Source organism: Anopheles funestus, chromosome 2RL, assembly GCF_943734845.2.
Source record: "Anopheles funestus chromosome 2RL, idAnoFuneDA-416_04, whole genome shotgun sequence".
NCBI classification, from domain to species: domain Eukaryota; kingdom Metazoa; phylum Arthropoda; class Insecta; order Diptera; family Culicidae; genus Anopheles; species Anopheles funestus.
Genome location: NC_064598.1, coordinates 8424932 through 8439436, shown reverse-complemented (window position 1 = coordinate 8439436; position 14505 = coordinate 8424932). Strand labels below are relative to the sequence as shown.

The 14505-nt window shown below is 43.2% G+C and overlaps 1 protein-coding gene across 1 annotated transcript; it reads left to right on the top strand.

The window, feature by feature from the left end:
- Positions 1-4363: 4363 nt before the first annotated feature.
- On the top strand, positions 4364-14505 carry LOC125764632 (uncharacterized). The gene is made up of 3 exons (XM_049429059.1): positions 4364-11980; positions 12037-12565; positions 12806-14505. The coding sequence occupies exons 1-3, from the start codon at positions 10474-10476 to the stop codon at positions 12840-12842; spliced, it is 2073 nt and encodes a 690-aa protein (XP_049285016.1). The 5' UTR covers positions 4364-10473; the 3' UTR covers positions 12843-14505.

The window sequence follows — 14505 nt, the reverse complement described above, 5'->3', positions numbered from 1 at the left end:
CCTTTCCTTCATGCCAGACGCCAATCCTACGCAATAAAGGAAGCTACACAATGCCAAAAGGATAATCGAACGCTCGGCTAGGATTAAGGCTTTGCGGTGACAGGATGGACATTTTTTTCTCCCTCTTTTATCCACTCTACTCTGGAAGCGCAAGAAGCCATAGTGGTTCCAGTGGAAGCAATTTTGTTATTACGGTCGATTCTCTTTTAATCTTGCTCGGTATTGAAGGTTTGACGCTCGCTTTAAGCAAACACTTAACTATAGATAAAGCCATTTATATGACATTCTGCATAACTTGCAAACATTGGTGATCTGCGGTGAAATTGAAATACATTTACTTTAAAATGAATTTAAAAATTATACCACGCAAACCCATCGTACACACAGTTTAGTGCTAATAAACGGACGCAAAAATATAATACCAGCTCTACCAGCATATTAAGTACACTAAAGTGCCTTGCTAATGATCTTCAAAGTTGGTCGTTGGCGACTGTAATGCGCCATTTTTCTCGTGGCTTTCTTCCTCATCAAACCAACACGGACGTGCTTCCATTAGAATGTTATTAAAAATTCCATAAATCCCTTACCGCCTTGCACTCACCATCACGAAACCGCGGTGTCCGTCACGAACGAACTCCCTTTTCCCAAGCCAACCCAGTGGACATCGTACAAGCTCTCCATCCCCTATAATGCGCCACTTAATGTTTCCTTAATGTTTATTTCCGTAAACCTGCAGCTTCTAGGACCTGTTTGTTGGGTGAATTTTCTTCTTTTTTTGTTGTTCTGCTCCTTCTTTTACCATTATCGCCTTTCGCATTCTTTGCTGGATGCGTTTGATCGTAATATCTAAGGTCCAGGCATATCGGCGATCCGTATCGGTGGAAAGTTTCAATTTCGGTGTAATTAATTATGGCACACCTTGGGACAGTTGCGCCAGGTTGGTATCGCTAGCTGAAAACTTCCTCTTTTTATCGTCCAACCATCGCCCGAACGATGAGTTTTGAGCGATCTGAGGTGGCGCTTAATGAACGATCCGAGTCAGGAGCTAATTACCGCACGGATTGGCATTAATTTTCATTCGCATTCACAAATCAGCCGCGGTTCGGTGAACCTGTGGAATGTTCCATTCCGTTTCGTTCTGCATTCTTTCTTACTTTGTGAAGGGTGTTATCAAATCACTTCCAAATGCGTTAATAGTAGTTTCTATGCGCGGGGTTCTGGACCAATTTTAATCAAATACACACTCGAGCAGTTCGAGAAGAAAAATACATACTTCCTCCTGCCCAACTATTGCTATCCTCCAATCGGACCGTTTTCAATTCCCTGTGGTGCAACGACTTACAGGAATTTACCACAAATGTCACAAAAAGTCCAATCCCACCCCAACGCTCCAGTGAGGGATTCCTATTTCTCGAAGGGAATAAATTGTGTCCACAACTTTCTGCCATGGGAACTCGTAGAGGGGATTACCGTACAGGTCTTTTGGGTGATGTAAGACCGAAGATACTTTGATGATACGAAATTCTCAGGATGTGGTATGCGAATGTAATTGTCCTTTCATCTTTGTCTGCCCACCCGGAGTATGCATCCCATACAGGTCTAAAAATCATTTACAATTCCGCATAAGCATCGTCTACGACTAGCGATCTTTGAACGTCTGCATAAGTTTCTTCAATACCGTCGTCCAACAGCTTAGTGGATGCTTTAGACGACCCGAGGAACTAAGAGCGTTTAGGAAGAGAGGGTACAAAAAATCTGTCACCTTTCATCTCCTACCTCCCACCATGTACTCAACGCGTAAAATCAATTGTGAAAAGTTAATACACTCGTACACCATTCGATACGGCGCTAAAGTCTGGTGAGGATTTGCCAACACGATGACCAAACTGTTCGACCAGTGTGACACATTCCTTGTGTGGTACGTTACGCGTGTCAAGAATGTCGTAACTAATTGAGATGTTATTGTTGGCAGATTATCTAGATGGTAGCAGCGAAGGGGACATACTGCTGGTCATGTACTGTACCGTTTCAGAGCCTTTTGGGCGACTGATGTAAAGCAAACAAAGAAAGAATTTTACTTTCCAGGTGTCCTTATACGCTTTTGGACGAGATGTGGGCGAAAAGAGAATTTCTTAATCTGATTGAAAATATGTCATCGTATTTCAGTGATAACAAAACGGACAAAGGAAACATGGATTTATTATGTCAACAGGGGAGACTAGAAGATGCAAGTTATGCTGCAGGTTAAGAAAGATATTTTTTTTTATTTCAACAATTTTAAAAATAGTTGTTTTGAGTCATTTTTAACAATTTAGACAATTTAGACAATTTAACAGTTAGACACACAATTGGGCTTTAAGCGACAAGTGAAAGATGATAGACAAATTTGGCAGCTATTTGAACAAGATACTGAATTCCGAGATGATGAGTTGCGAGTTGTCAAATTGATCTTGCCTTCATGGTCATCTATTTGATTCTACAGAAAAAAATCCTTCTAAAATCTCTAAAAAGTCCTGAGATCCTCAAGATTTAAAGACGATCTACAATATCATTGCTATGACAAACAATGCAGAAGTACAAATATCCTCAAAGGTCTTTTCTTGGCCTTGATTTTCTTGGCAGATAACAGTGAGACCTTGGGTGAAGATCAATAAGGTTAAAACTTGTCTGACTTGGGATTTTGGGAGAAATAGTCTAAACTAAAAATAAATTATCTATTTAGGAAAACAATTTCCGGCTGTCGGCGCTCTTGCCACGATTATTAGTGCATCATGCTTACTACAAGAGTTCAGTACAGCACAAAATTTAAGAACTTTGTTATTCTGAAACTGGCACTATTCTTGGAACATGCTAATGGAAGATGCTGCTCTTTAAGATTTTATCCTACAATCAAGCATTAATGTATCGTTAACTGACATCAAATGAACAAACACCGAAAGAAACTAGAACAGACCATACAAACATAGTACCGAAAATAATGCAACCCGCTTAACCTGTCCCATGTTCTTTTCCCAACCATTTCAGATGCCAACAACAAAGGTGACAAAGTTGTGAAGGTTTGTGAGATTCTTTTTTCTCTTTCTACAAATTTTCTCGTTCATCCATCCCTAACACGGTCGTTTGGGTTTGGCGTCGTTGACCACATTGTTAAAATGAGCACACTTCAGCAATCATGCTGATTCAAGGATGTGTTTCGAGTGTAAAAAAAGGACAATGTGTTTCATCCCATTCGGTGCAAATCCATCCATAGTTGTGTGGTAAAGAAATTACTAAGTTTTCTTTTCCTACAAACGTTTCTCTTTCATCATGAAAGTTGAACCAAAACGGTAGAATCGTTGGGAAGATTTGCAGAAGTAATTGGTAACTGGAATTGCTTGTGTTAAGTTTTTACTTCAATGCTTTTAGTACTGTTTCTTCATTAAAAAAAACATTCCACTCTGGGATGCGTTCCCACGTATCCGGATGTGCTGCAATCGATCATCACCTACGCTCACGTCTTGGCATGTTTCAGTTTCACTAGCGAGATAAGGGTGTTCCAAAAATATTCCTGATGGACATTCCGTTCCACTCCACATACGAGATGCCTACCGTACGATGTCCTTTTTTACGGTGTCTAGCAAAGCATCCAACACGCACACGTGTCTCATTTCGTCAAACATCCGTCAACCCTCGGGTTTGAAGGGTTGAAACACGTCCGAGCTCACCCGGGCCGGGATGGAAATGAAGTTATTAGTGTCGCAATTTAATTTTCACTTTACGCTTGTGTTTTGCCGTAATTAACAGCACAATGTTCGTTACGCCGTTCGGAAATACTCAGCAATGCAGGGGAAATAGTATGGAGCACGGCGTATCGGAGAATCAGGTAGGTTGAACGGTTGATGACAGCAAACAATGTGGAATTAATTGTTATTAAATTTGTGACCTTTGGCTTCATGCCGTTTTTGGCTCGCTGGCAGCCGTTTCGGGGTACGGTTGCAGTACGGTTTGCTTTATTAGCACTGTTGAGGGTTCATAATTGGAATGCTGTTGGAAATTGAGACAGTCACTAATGAACTGGCTGGTGACTGTGGAATTATTTCATACCGTTATGGATGAGCAGGTTAAAGCGGTAGCGAATGAGATGAGAGAATCATCCTTGAGACTGGTCTATTTGGACAATTAAACTCATTGCTACTCGAGCTACTTATTTTCATCATAGAGTCATTTAGCAACGGAAGGAGTATAACATGGAGACACCAAGAAAAAAAAGATTGCTTGAAAACAGAGTTAAATTTTTAAACATTTATTCAAATTGGTCACGAACAATAAAAAAATACCAAGTCAACATCCAATCCAATATTTTGTCGATGTCACAGTGCTGTTTGTTGCCTCATTTACGCACCTCATTTTCGGCTAAGTGCAATGTAATCATTTAATTTTCCATAATAATAACTTTATCAACAAATCTGTCCATTTACTCACGCTCAATTTCCTCAATCCTAACCACCGGGTTGTTGGCCGGAACGGAACGGATCTGTCTAAAATTTATGCTAATTTTTAAACCAATTCTTCACTTTGGTAGCATCTTGGTTTTGCGTACCAAACTGCTTTACTTCATTTTTGCTACACCCACCAGTGCGGATAATAAAGTTTGCCGGAAACAAAAATTGCCTTAAATTTCAATTACTATGCAAACAGCGCGATTAAATTACGCCCACTTCATTATCGTTGCGCGTGAATTGGCGAGGAGTTGGCCGTAGCTTGCCACGCAGGGAACAAAAATCATGGGAAAATGGATGAAGTACACCGCGGCCCCCGAGGGGAGAGGGTGATGGAGGATGGGTGGATGAAGTGCTGCTGGCCATGGGCAGTATCTTCGCCCGGTTTATTATTTCGTTCTGATCGTGTGGCTTTAAGCTGGTCGAAAACAAAATTATTCGTTCCGGATCGTTGAAGCTGTTTTCAATTATCCACACCAGGCTTGCTTATGCTTCACAAGTGACCAGCGTCAAAATGACCAGCAGACGTACCCCTGGTACGGTGGTCTGACCTGTCGATAGTGGCTTTGCATCGTTGCGTAATCCTTCGGATGTAATCCACCACGGACTGATGGTACCGCATCCATTATCCATTATGCGCCGTTCGTGTAAGTTTAATAAATCATGCCAAAAGTGCGTCCAAATGTGATGGAAAACCAGGGAACCGGATGCATCGAGTAGAGGGACGCAAAGAAAATGTTCCACACAACACCAACAACCGCGCCTTGCCGTATGATAATAACAATAATAAGATAATCTTCTTAAGCACAATATGGCAGCGGCAAATCGGCGACAGCAGGAAGCGGATGGGCAAAAACGGAAAAGGGTAGGATGTAAAGAATCCTCCTAACCACCAGGGAAGGAAGGAAAGCGGAAGCAGAAGCAACCGTTTCGATCCTGGCAAAAACGAACAAAAGAACAATCTTCCGCAAGCAAATATGCAAGCGTAGAGTTTGCGGAAAATGCGCTTATAATAACGCTTCCTGGGACGGTTCCCTCGAATAATGCCATTGCTGTGGCACGATTTTGCCACCGTTAGTGCTCTTAGCAATGCTGGAATTGGGAAGTACTTCCCGACCGAAGACATAGGTGCGTTATTCTGTCGGGGTGGTTTTTTTTTTGCTCCCCAAGCGTACCTTTGAGCAGGTTGCAGAACGCATGCTACACAAACGAAGCATAGAAATTGGACGGATCGAACGGATGGATGGTAATCGTGTACGGGGGTTGATTGAGACAGAATTTTACATAATATCCTTCCCGTTGGGATGGCATATGAATTGACGCGCATCTGGGAGCATCACGTTTGTTCGCTACTGTAATGCAATTGATCGATTTTTTTTTTTACTTTGGATTTCTTTATAAAAGTCGCTTGCAAGATGTGATGCTCTCGGTGTGTAAAAGGCGTAAAATCTTATTATTAAGTTTTATGTTGGCTTATAAGGCATAAAATAGTTTTGTGCAAGGCTACTCTTTATAGCTTCTCTTTACTTTATTCCGTGAGATCAGAATTTCCTTGATAAATTCTGATATCAAAGCTACTACGTCAAAAGCTCGTAGTATACAATTTTAAGGTGATCCCACCATATGCTTCTCATCATTATTATTTGGTCTATCATGTAACTATGCAACCATCAAAACTATGTAGCTTTCTCTGACGCTATCTACACTCTCAAATTCCTCTAATTTCTAATGCGATCTACACCAAAACGCTACGAAATAAGTAAGGCAAACATTCACTACCAAATGGTTGACTATCACCAGGGTAACTTCCTAGGTATATTCCCAAGAGTATCGAAACGAATGCATCACCCACGGACATCACTGTACTAGGTTCCAAATTTGGCAATCTTCAATAGACAATTTTGTCAAACTCTGTACAGTTTCTAAAAAGTAAATGTTTCCTTCCTTGTTCAAATCTGTACGTTCACTTCCGGAAAAAATGAAACATTCTTCATACATTTTTTTCACACTAGAGCGGATTACACACGCAATGTTTTTCATCGCTGTTTTCCCAAAAATTCACAACTGGCTATTTTGTAAAGGTTAGTGCTTCTTCGACGCATTTACCTCGACGCTGCACCTTTCTGAGCAATCTTCAAAAGTGATGGATTTTTGATTGCGTTATCGAGGGAAAGACTCTTTTTTTTTTGTCGCTGACGCGGGAGTTATCCAACATACAAGCATTACCAATAGGTGATGGAAAAGGTTTGCCGGTAAAATGCGTGGAAAATTGAAAGGATCTCGTTTTTATTTTTGGAAAGAGGGGGAAATCCTCGATCCGACGGGGAAGTGTAGCATTTTTGGCGAATCTTTACATGGGAAAATCCCACACGATTGGGGGGGAAACTTGGTATCGACATTTACTTGGCACTCTATTAAATCTAGTGAAGGTAATTTCGTTTACTTACTGGTAGGGAACGGTAAAGTTATTGATTGAAAATAATTTAAAAATAATCATTGCTTTGTCTAATAGATATAGTTATCTGTAGTAACGATTTCTTTCGGTGTGCCATAAAAAATATAGATTATTTGCCTCACCAAAATACTATCGCCCTTTTCGCACCGTTTCCATCCGTTGATCAATACGGATTGGCACAGTTCTGAGCGTAAATGCAATACACACGTTACGTTCTTTGTCTTATTTTGTCACTCAAACTGCATTCTTATGACACGGCTTAGCATTAGCCTAATGCTTACGCCAAGGACGAACGGTCTCTATCATTGAACTGCGACGAACCAAACCAATCGAAAAGTCTTGCTGCACTGCACTGCATCGTAACTGCAGCCAAAAGAAAAACCACTGTCCATCCTTAATCACCTCACGAGTAGAGTTGTGCAACGAAAGCACTTCCCTATTTTTTTGTCTTCCTGCACTTCTACATCACACTAGGCCAAAGCCAAATCAAGCCGATTGTGGCATATTTACCGTCCAAGCCGTTTGCTGTCGAGACGCGAAGCCACAAATCCGCGTGATATATCGTCACCTTAAGGTGGACCGCTGATTTCAGTGATAAATCGATACTTTCAGCAGTCGTGGGCTCGATACGTGATGCAAAAAAAATCGTCACATTTCCATGATTTGTCCACCTGTACAATATGACGAACGCGCTAGTTCTGTCACATTGCGCTTGAAGCTTTTAATCCGCTTTCCACACCACCTGTGGGTCCCCGGTGGTTCAGAAGTGCTGATTTTACAATCTCGTCCCCAAAAATCGAACAAACGGACTATCCGCTCAGGTGCAATCGGAATGTGCTGCAGGATTTACAACATCGCGTCACGTCGTCTGATGATATTTGGATCATAAATCAACGATTTTGCACTTCAGTTGCTATATGCTTGTTTGATTTTGTATCGCTTTTTTCGTTTTTTTTTTGTGTTCGGAATCGCGTGATCTTTCTGCCAGACTAATTTTATTGATGGCTGAGTGTCAATGGCTTTTTTCAGATTTTTTTTGTTTGCTATGGGCTAAAACGATAGATTGCAGATTACGATAAAACCAGCAAATATGAAAGGATTGATAGCGAGCGTTCGTTTTTTTTTAACTGGAAACGAAATGATCAGTGCAAGCTTCGGATAAAATCTAACGTTGATATTCACGTTTTTGGTTGATTAATTTACGATTTATGACACCACTTCTTTCCACGATTGATTCTCGTAATTGATTACTGGTAAATATGTTGTAAATTTTTTACCTATTGATTCCATTTTTTAAGCTCCGATTTATTAACAGCAAATATAAATGGCTAAATTGTTAGTATATTACAATTTGAGATGAAGTTTCATTACAACATCTGACAATACTTACTTAACAGGCGCTACATTCGCACAATGGTCTTTTCCTACTGCAAGAGTCCTCTAATCCACTCACGGTCGAGCGCCTTCAGCTGCCAATCCATTATCCCAGCTTTTCTGGAGAACGCATCAACCCTCCATCGCAGATTGAGAATACCACGGCATGTGGTCCAAGTACACCGAAAACCTCAGAATGATGCGTATCTGCCTTCGGCACAAAGAACTAACCATTTACGTAGTGAAAGTAGATCTTCCAAGCTATATGTCCCCAGTGTGGTCAACTTTGCCCAAACAACGTTAAGGCAATAACAAGAACGGTCTATTAAACTACAACGCAGATCAGTTATAATACCTCTAGAGTCTGTATAAACTCCATACGTATCACTCAATAAATCCGACGGGGCGAACTTTAGCTCTTCCCACATTAATAAGCATTTAATTTATATGAAAATTCCAATACTACAAGTTTTGTTGAAAAATATTTCATACGTTCCATCTTAAACTATTCTTCAAACTTTAATTCTAAAAATGTTATGATATTCTCGTATTTTATCTTAAAAAATGTGCTGTAACTATTTCTTCTATACATTGCGTTATGATAAAATTCTTAGAAAACTATGCAATTATCAAACAACCCCACACAAGAAGGAACAAGTTTTTAATACATAAGGATTTAAAAAACATTAAACGACAACGTAAACAGTTGTCCCAGCGCGTGGTCCAACACATGGTCACATCACCATGAAATATCACATAACTAGAGTAACGCAATCGGTTTACCGAAAAACTTCACTTCGCAGTTCGACGCTAGACAAGAACATTTTTCGACCCTTTATTTTGTAAAAGTATTACAACCCCGCATAAAACCCTTCGGCGTTAGGGCTTTGGATGAGTACAGTAGGTACAACCCCGAAAGCGAAGAACAACAACAAAAAAACATATCAAAAACCTCACCATTTTTGCTACCTTCTGCGAACCGCCTCCTCCCCCCACGTGCAGCGTGCCAACGGACGAGTCTGCATACCGGTTCTGGGAAATATCTCTAAAAGCATTCCCATTCTGGCGACGGTCCCAATCCGATGGAATCGGGTTCGGATCGGAAGACCAAGGAAGAGCGATCCAATGGAGCAATTCCACCGTGGCGTACAGCGTACGATTCGAGTTTCTTTCGCGGCACACATGGGTTTGGCACAGAAAGCCGGCCCGTTTCGGCAACAAAAAGGGTGGCCGTGTTTTTACCATAACCGAGCTCCTCGAGTATGTATGTATGTACTGCGGTTAATCCGGACTAACCGCACCCAAGCCTTTGCCGCGCCGTTTGCCACGAAAGCGCATTGCATTAGTCCGTACAGTGCAATGATTTCCGCCATAAAGTCCTTCGGTAGACGTACGTTGGCCTCCGGTTCATCTTGTTGGCTTCTCCTGTGCTATGTACAGTGACCCACCCGTTTACCATCTAGATAGGTGGCTAGATTGAACCGAAATTACTTTTCCTGGACAAACTTCGCCACTTCGCCCACGGCAATAGGGGAGAAGTGATATGAATAAATAAACATCCGTACCGAGCGGTACGGGTGTGTGAGCAGTTATCTTCTCTAGCTGGGCGTGACCAAGATGGCAGTCCGCAGTGTTACTACTAATGTTGCGAACATCCTTGAGTCAGGATGTGGACGCGTTACGAGTTTATCTGCAGAAGAGAAAAAGAGACCCGCTCCCGAATGTTTGATGGTAGAATCACTTGTTGCGCGTGGCATGCGCCATACCGATAGGTCGAGCCGGGTTTGCCTGTTTGAGGTATATTCCTACGGCTTTTGCATTACCAATGACGTAGGCGTTGACGAGTATGCGCAGAACCATCTGCCAAAGGGGTTATCTGCTATTGGTTATGTGCCTGGCAAGGAATATCCTTGCCGAACTCCGTGTACCATGGCGCGAAGGAACGGTTTAGTTGCTGCTAAGCCGTGTAGTGCAAAGGACGCAACTAAACTAGTGCTGCCACGGATGTAGTGATTGCCGTCGATTGGTGACCGTTACAATATCTACAAGATTTATATGTAAGAATCGACTAGCAAGGCGCTCCATAACTGGGGAAAAAATTAGTTTGTGTAAGTGTGGCAATAAAATTTCGTAAATGTGATGAAGTGAAACGATACACGGGAAACAATGAACAGCTTGGGTGTCTCTAGTGAAAGCCAAGGAATGCTACTACCTGCATACAGTACCACACTCGACTATCTCCAGAAGCAACCACAACAGCAGGACCCACAGTCAGAGCTTAACGCCGTCAGCTCACCACCCGTGAGCTACTTCCAGCAGTTCTTTTATTCTGCCGACGGTGATCCAGCACCGTCGCGTGCTCTCCGTCCGAAAGAGTTCCCAAGCCCGCTGGACCTTTCACTGCGTCCGACGAATGTGCCCATGACACCGCCTTCAACACCGTCTCCGCCAAGAAAACGTTTGAAGTCGTTCGACGAATCGACGGCCGTCATTCCTACCGCTGTGACCCGAACAACGGAAAGTTGGCGGAGTGCCAAGAACCAGTTCTCGGACACGGTGTGTATCGACGATAAACGCTACTATGCCAACACGACGCTGAGTGAATGCGAGAATCGGGCAGAAGTGTTTCAGTACTTCGATGACAGTGCGCGTTCGGTTCCGTTCAAGTATCCTTCCGTCGATGGTGTGAGACCGGTCGATGGGGAGACCTTATGTGTGAAGGATAGTGTGGATCGATCACGTGGCAAAGTGGACGAGTTTATTGATATTACTGGTGGTGCCGAACACCACGCTCGCGAAGATCGTGAGGACGATCACGACGAACGATCGAGCCGGGATAAGTCGGATTGTTCCAATATTGATGTGGAATCACTAGATAATGAGGAAGATGATGATAGTAAAGAATCGATCAACATTGTTGACAGTGAGGAAAAGGAAAACGATAGTGCAGCAGTGCTGAACGAGGGTCAACGCTACTATGCGGAGGAGCGGCTCCATCTGCAGGCCATTGAAGGCTTCGCACGGCTGTTCGAGCGTAGTTTCCCTTCGACCAGCACAAAGAAAACGCATTCCGCAGCTACTGGGTCGAGTGGCCGCGGTACATCCTCCAAGAGCGAGCGACGTCGTACGAAGGCACGTCGTCAAGGTGCGGTAGATGAGGACAACACAAGCCCCGTCTCCGGTACGATCATCCGGAAGCTGCAGGATGGTGAAGAGCTTGTCGTGCGGAAAGGTGACATCGATCCCGCGTTCAACGTAGTCGAAATTACGGACGAAGCGAAGGAGATCCTTTCGAAGATTGATAACAAGATCGGATCCTACCTGTGCCAGCTGTGCCGTGCGCTGTATGACGATGCGTTCGGTTTGGCACAGCATCGCTGCTCGCGTATCGTGCACATCGAGTATCGGTGCTCCGAGTGTGACAAAGTGTTCAACTGTCCAGCTAATCTGGCCTCACACAAGCGCTGGCACAAACCGCGCGGAATGTCCTCTGATGGTAGAAAAGGTGGTCCGAAAGCTGCTGCCACGCGGCAGGAAGAGCGCAGCTCCGAGGACGAACCGATTGAAATTTTGGACAATTCAAACGATAATCATCAACAGCAGCCGGTTTTGCCAACTGCATCTACCGCCGAAGAAGAATCTTATCCTTGTGGACAATGCGGGAAAACGTTTCGCAGGTACGGTTGCCTTTTGAGAGCAAAATCGGTCTGTTCTTCTGTGTGGTTCAAGATAATTTTCTATTCCACCTTCTTTTTTGTTGCAATTGCAGACAAAGTTACCTAAAGAAGCACGCCATTTCACACCAAATGGAACCAACTCTCCTACGTAACATGGACCTGCGACCTACTCCATTCAACAGTGACTCCTTCAGTACACCCACTTCCAGCGGTTCGACGGCTGTTACTAGTCTCGGAGCTACATTTCCCACCGGCCATCATTTGCTGTCCAATGGTGGACCGTCCGGTGGATGCTTTGCGGCAGCATTCGACAAACTGACGCGCCCATTAGCGGCACCAACTTCCGCTTCGGCTCTGTTTCCGTTTGCCGCCTGTTACAGTGGCATGGTCTCTGGTCTGGCTGCCGGTGGTGGTGGAGGAGCTGGCACGATGGGCGGGAACGTTGGGCCAAATGTTTCACACTACAGTGAGCTTGAAAAACGTCGCTGGCAGTCACTCGGTGAGCTGTATCTTCAGCAGCGAGAGCGTCTCTCGGCGTTTCAGTACGTGCGGCAGCATCAGTATGAGGATTACTTGAAATGGTGAGTGCTGCATAGTTACCTAGTCCTTGAAATTATTTTGTAATCTCTTTGCTCTAAGTGGTTTTTGTTAAGAATTTCTTATTTAACGTATTGATTTACTAAGAGATGTTTAACATATAACATTTGTAATTTTTTTACATCAGTTCATTTGTAATTAAGAGTCTACTCTACTGCATAATTCATTGTTTTTAGCTTACGTGACTCCTGTTCTTATAATTGTGTTACTTGTCACCATTTCAGCTTTCAACCGTTTCAGTTCGCGCGTGACAAAACCTGACCCAACATTTTGCGGCCAGTGCCACGACTGGCCGCTGCTCCCCTTTGGCCAGCGGCACATCCTAATCCACTTTCTGTTACTGCAACAGCAACCCACGGCTCGGCAGTAGCATCGTCACATCCACCACCTTCTTCACATCTGCCGAGTGCCGCCACCACCACCACCAACACTACTTCACCCAGCATGGCTATCCCGTCCTCCATCCAACAGCCTCCAGCTGTAGCTAATGATCACACTCCACTAAACCAACCGAATCCTGCCCTAGCGTCGGTGTTTGGGGCAATGCAGCAACAAGTCCCAACCGGCACGCCCGGTACGGCCCAACAATCCCAGCCACTGCCAACGTTTTCCCCCGCCCGTTCGATTCTGCAACATATCCAGCAACAACCGACGGCATTTAGAAGCGAATGAACCCGTCGGCTTATGGACACAGCTTCCGGTAACTTACATTGCAAGAACCCCAAAAAACTGGATGGGATAAATCGTTATTAGCTAATAAATAGAGTCTGTTGTTGTAGTTTTAATATTTTTCCCATCACAAAACAAAACCAGCCACTGTTTTCCTTTGAAAAATGTCTCTAATAAATGAAACGGATGCTCGATCGGTTTCCGGTCGTATCGAGAATCAAACAGCATGGCTAGCATTCGAAGAAAGGTAACTAAATAAAATGGAACACTTAAAACAAACCGGACCATGGGTCGTTTACTTTACTTTGATTATCTTCATTCATGTGACATGTTTAATCCAACATCAACATATTCTTAACCCCTGTCAAAGACAACAGAAGAAACAACCACACACAAACACACACACCAACAACCGGACTCACCGGTCAAACAATCGTAGTGGTTTGTCATTCAATTTCCGGTCAGCAAAAGGTAAACTGGGTTTCGATTACCGAGAACCAACACCGAGATGTTCGTTGTGCAGACCGATATCGATTTATGATTGACATTTTTGCTGCTACTGACCACACACGACCAGTTGCTTGTCTTTTCGTCGGGGAATAAAAGACAAGTTCCAAGAATACCAGGGACAGATCGAAAGGATCCACTGTTCACTGTTTAATGATTGGATTTGAGCATTTTAGCTGTTTGTTTTATTCTGATTGGTCCCGATTCGGATACGTCTAGGGGAGTTCCGTACGGCCGTTTTTTCTTGATAGAAAACCCCACCGTGAGTATGGGTGTCACAGAGAGAAATCAAATATTTACCGTACATTAGACGCCCTAGGGAGAATGGTTTGTTACACGCTAGTGCACGAGGCAAAGTGTGTCGCAGGGCTAGCAGGAAACGGTAAGCAATCGGGGAAAATGTCTCCGAAAAAAGCATTTCTACGGTTCGGTAAGTAACGTGGGAAGGATTTTTCTTTCGTGTTCACCGTGCGGTCATGATAGCGGGGGGAAATTGAATCACGTACAAATTGACTTTTATAATGCATTTCCTATTCATTGTGCTACTCCGGCATTGTATAAGTGCTGGAATGATGTTGGCGATAATCAACGATAATGAAATAACTTTGGATGGGAAAAGAAACGATACACGCGAAGATTATTTTTTCATACTTCGAGTATAGCACATTCCTATTAACTTAAGAAATTTAAATGAAACTTTTTATGAACTGGTTAATTACATTTTTGCTTTCCTTGTAATTAATGTACC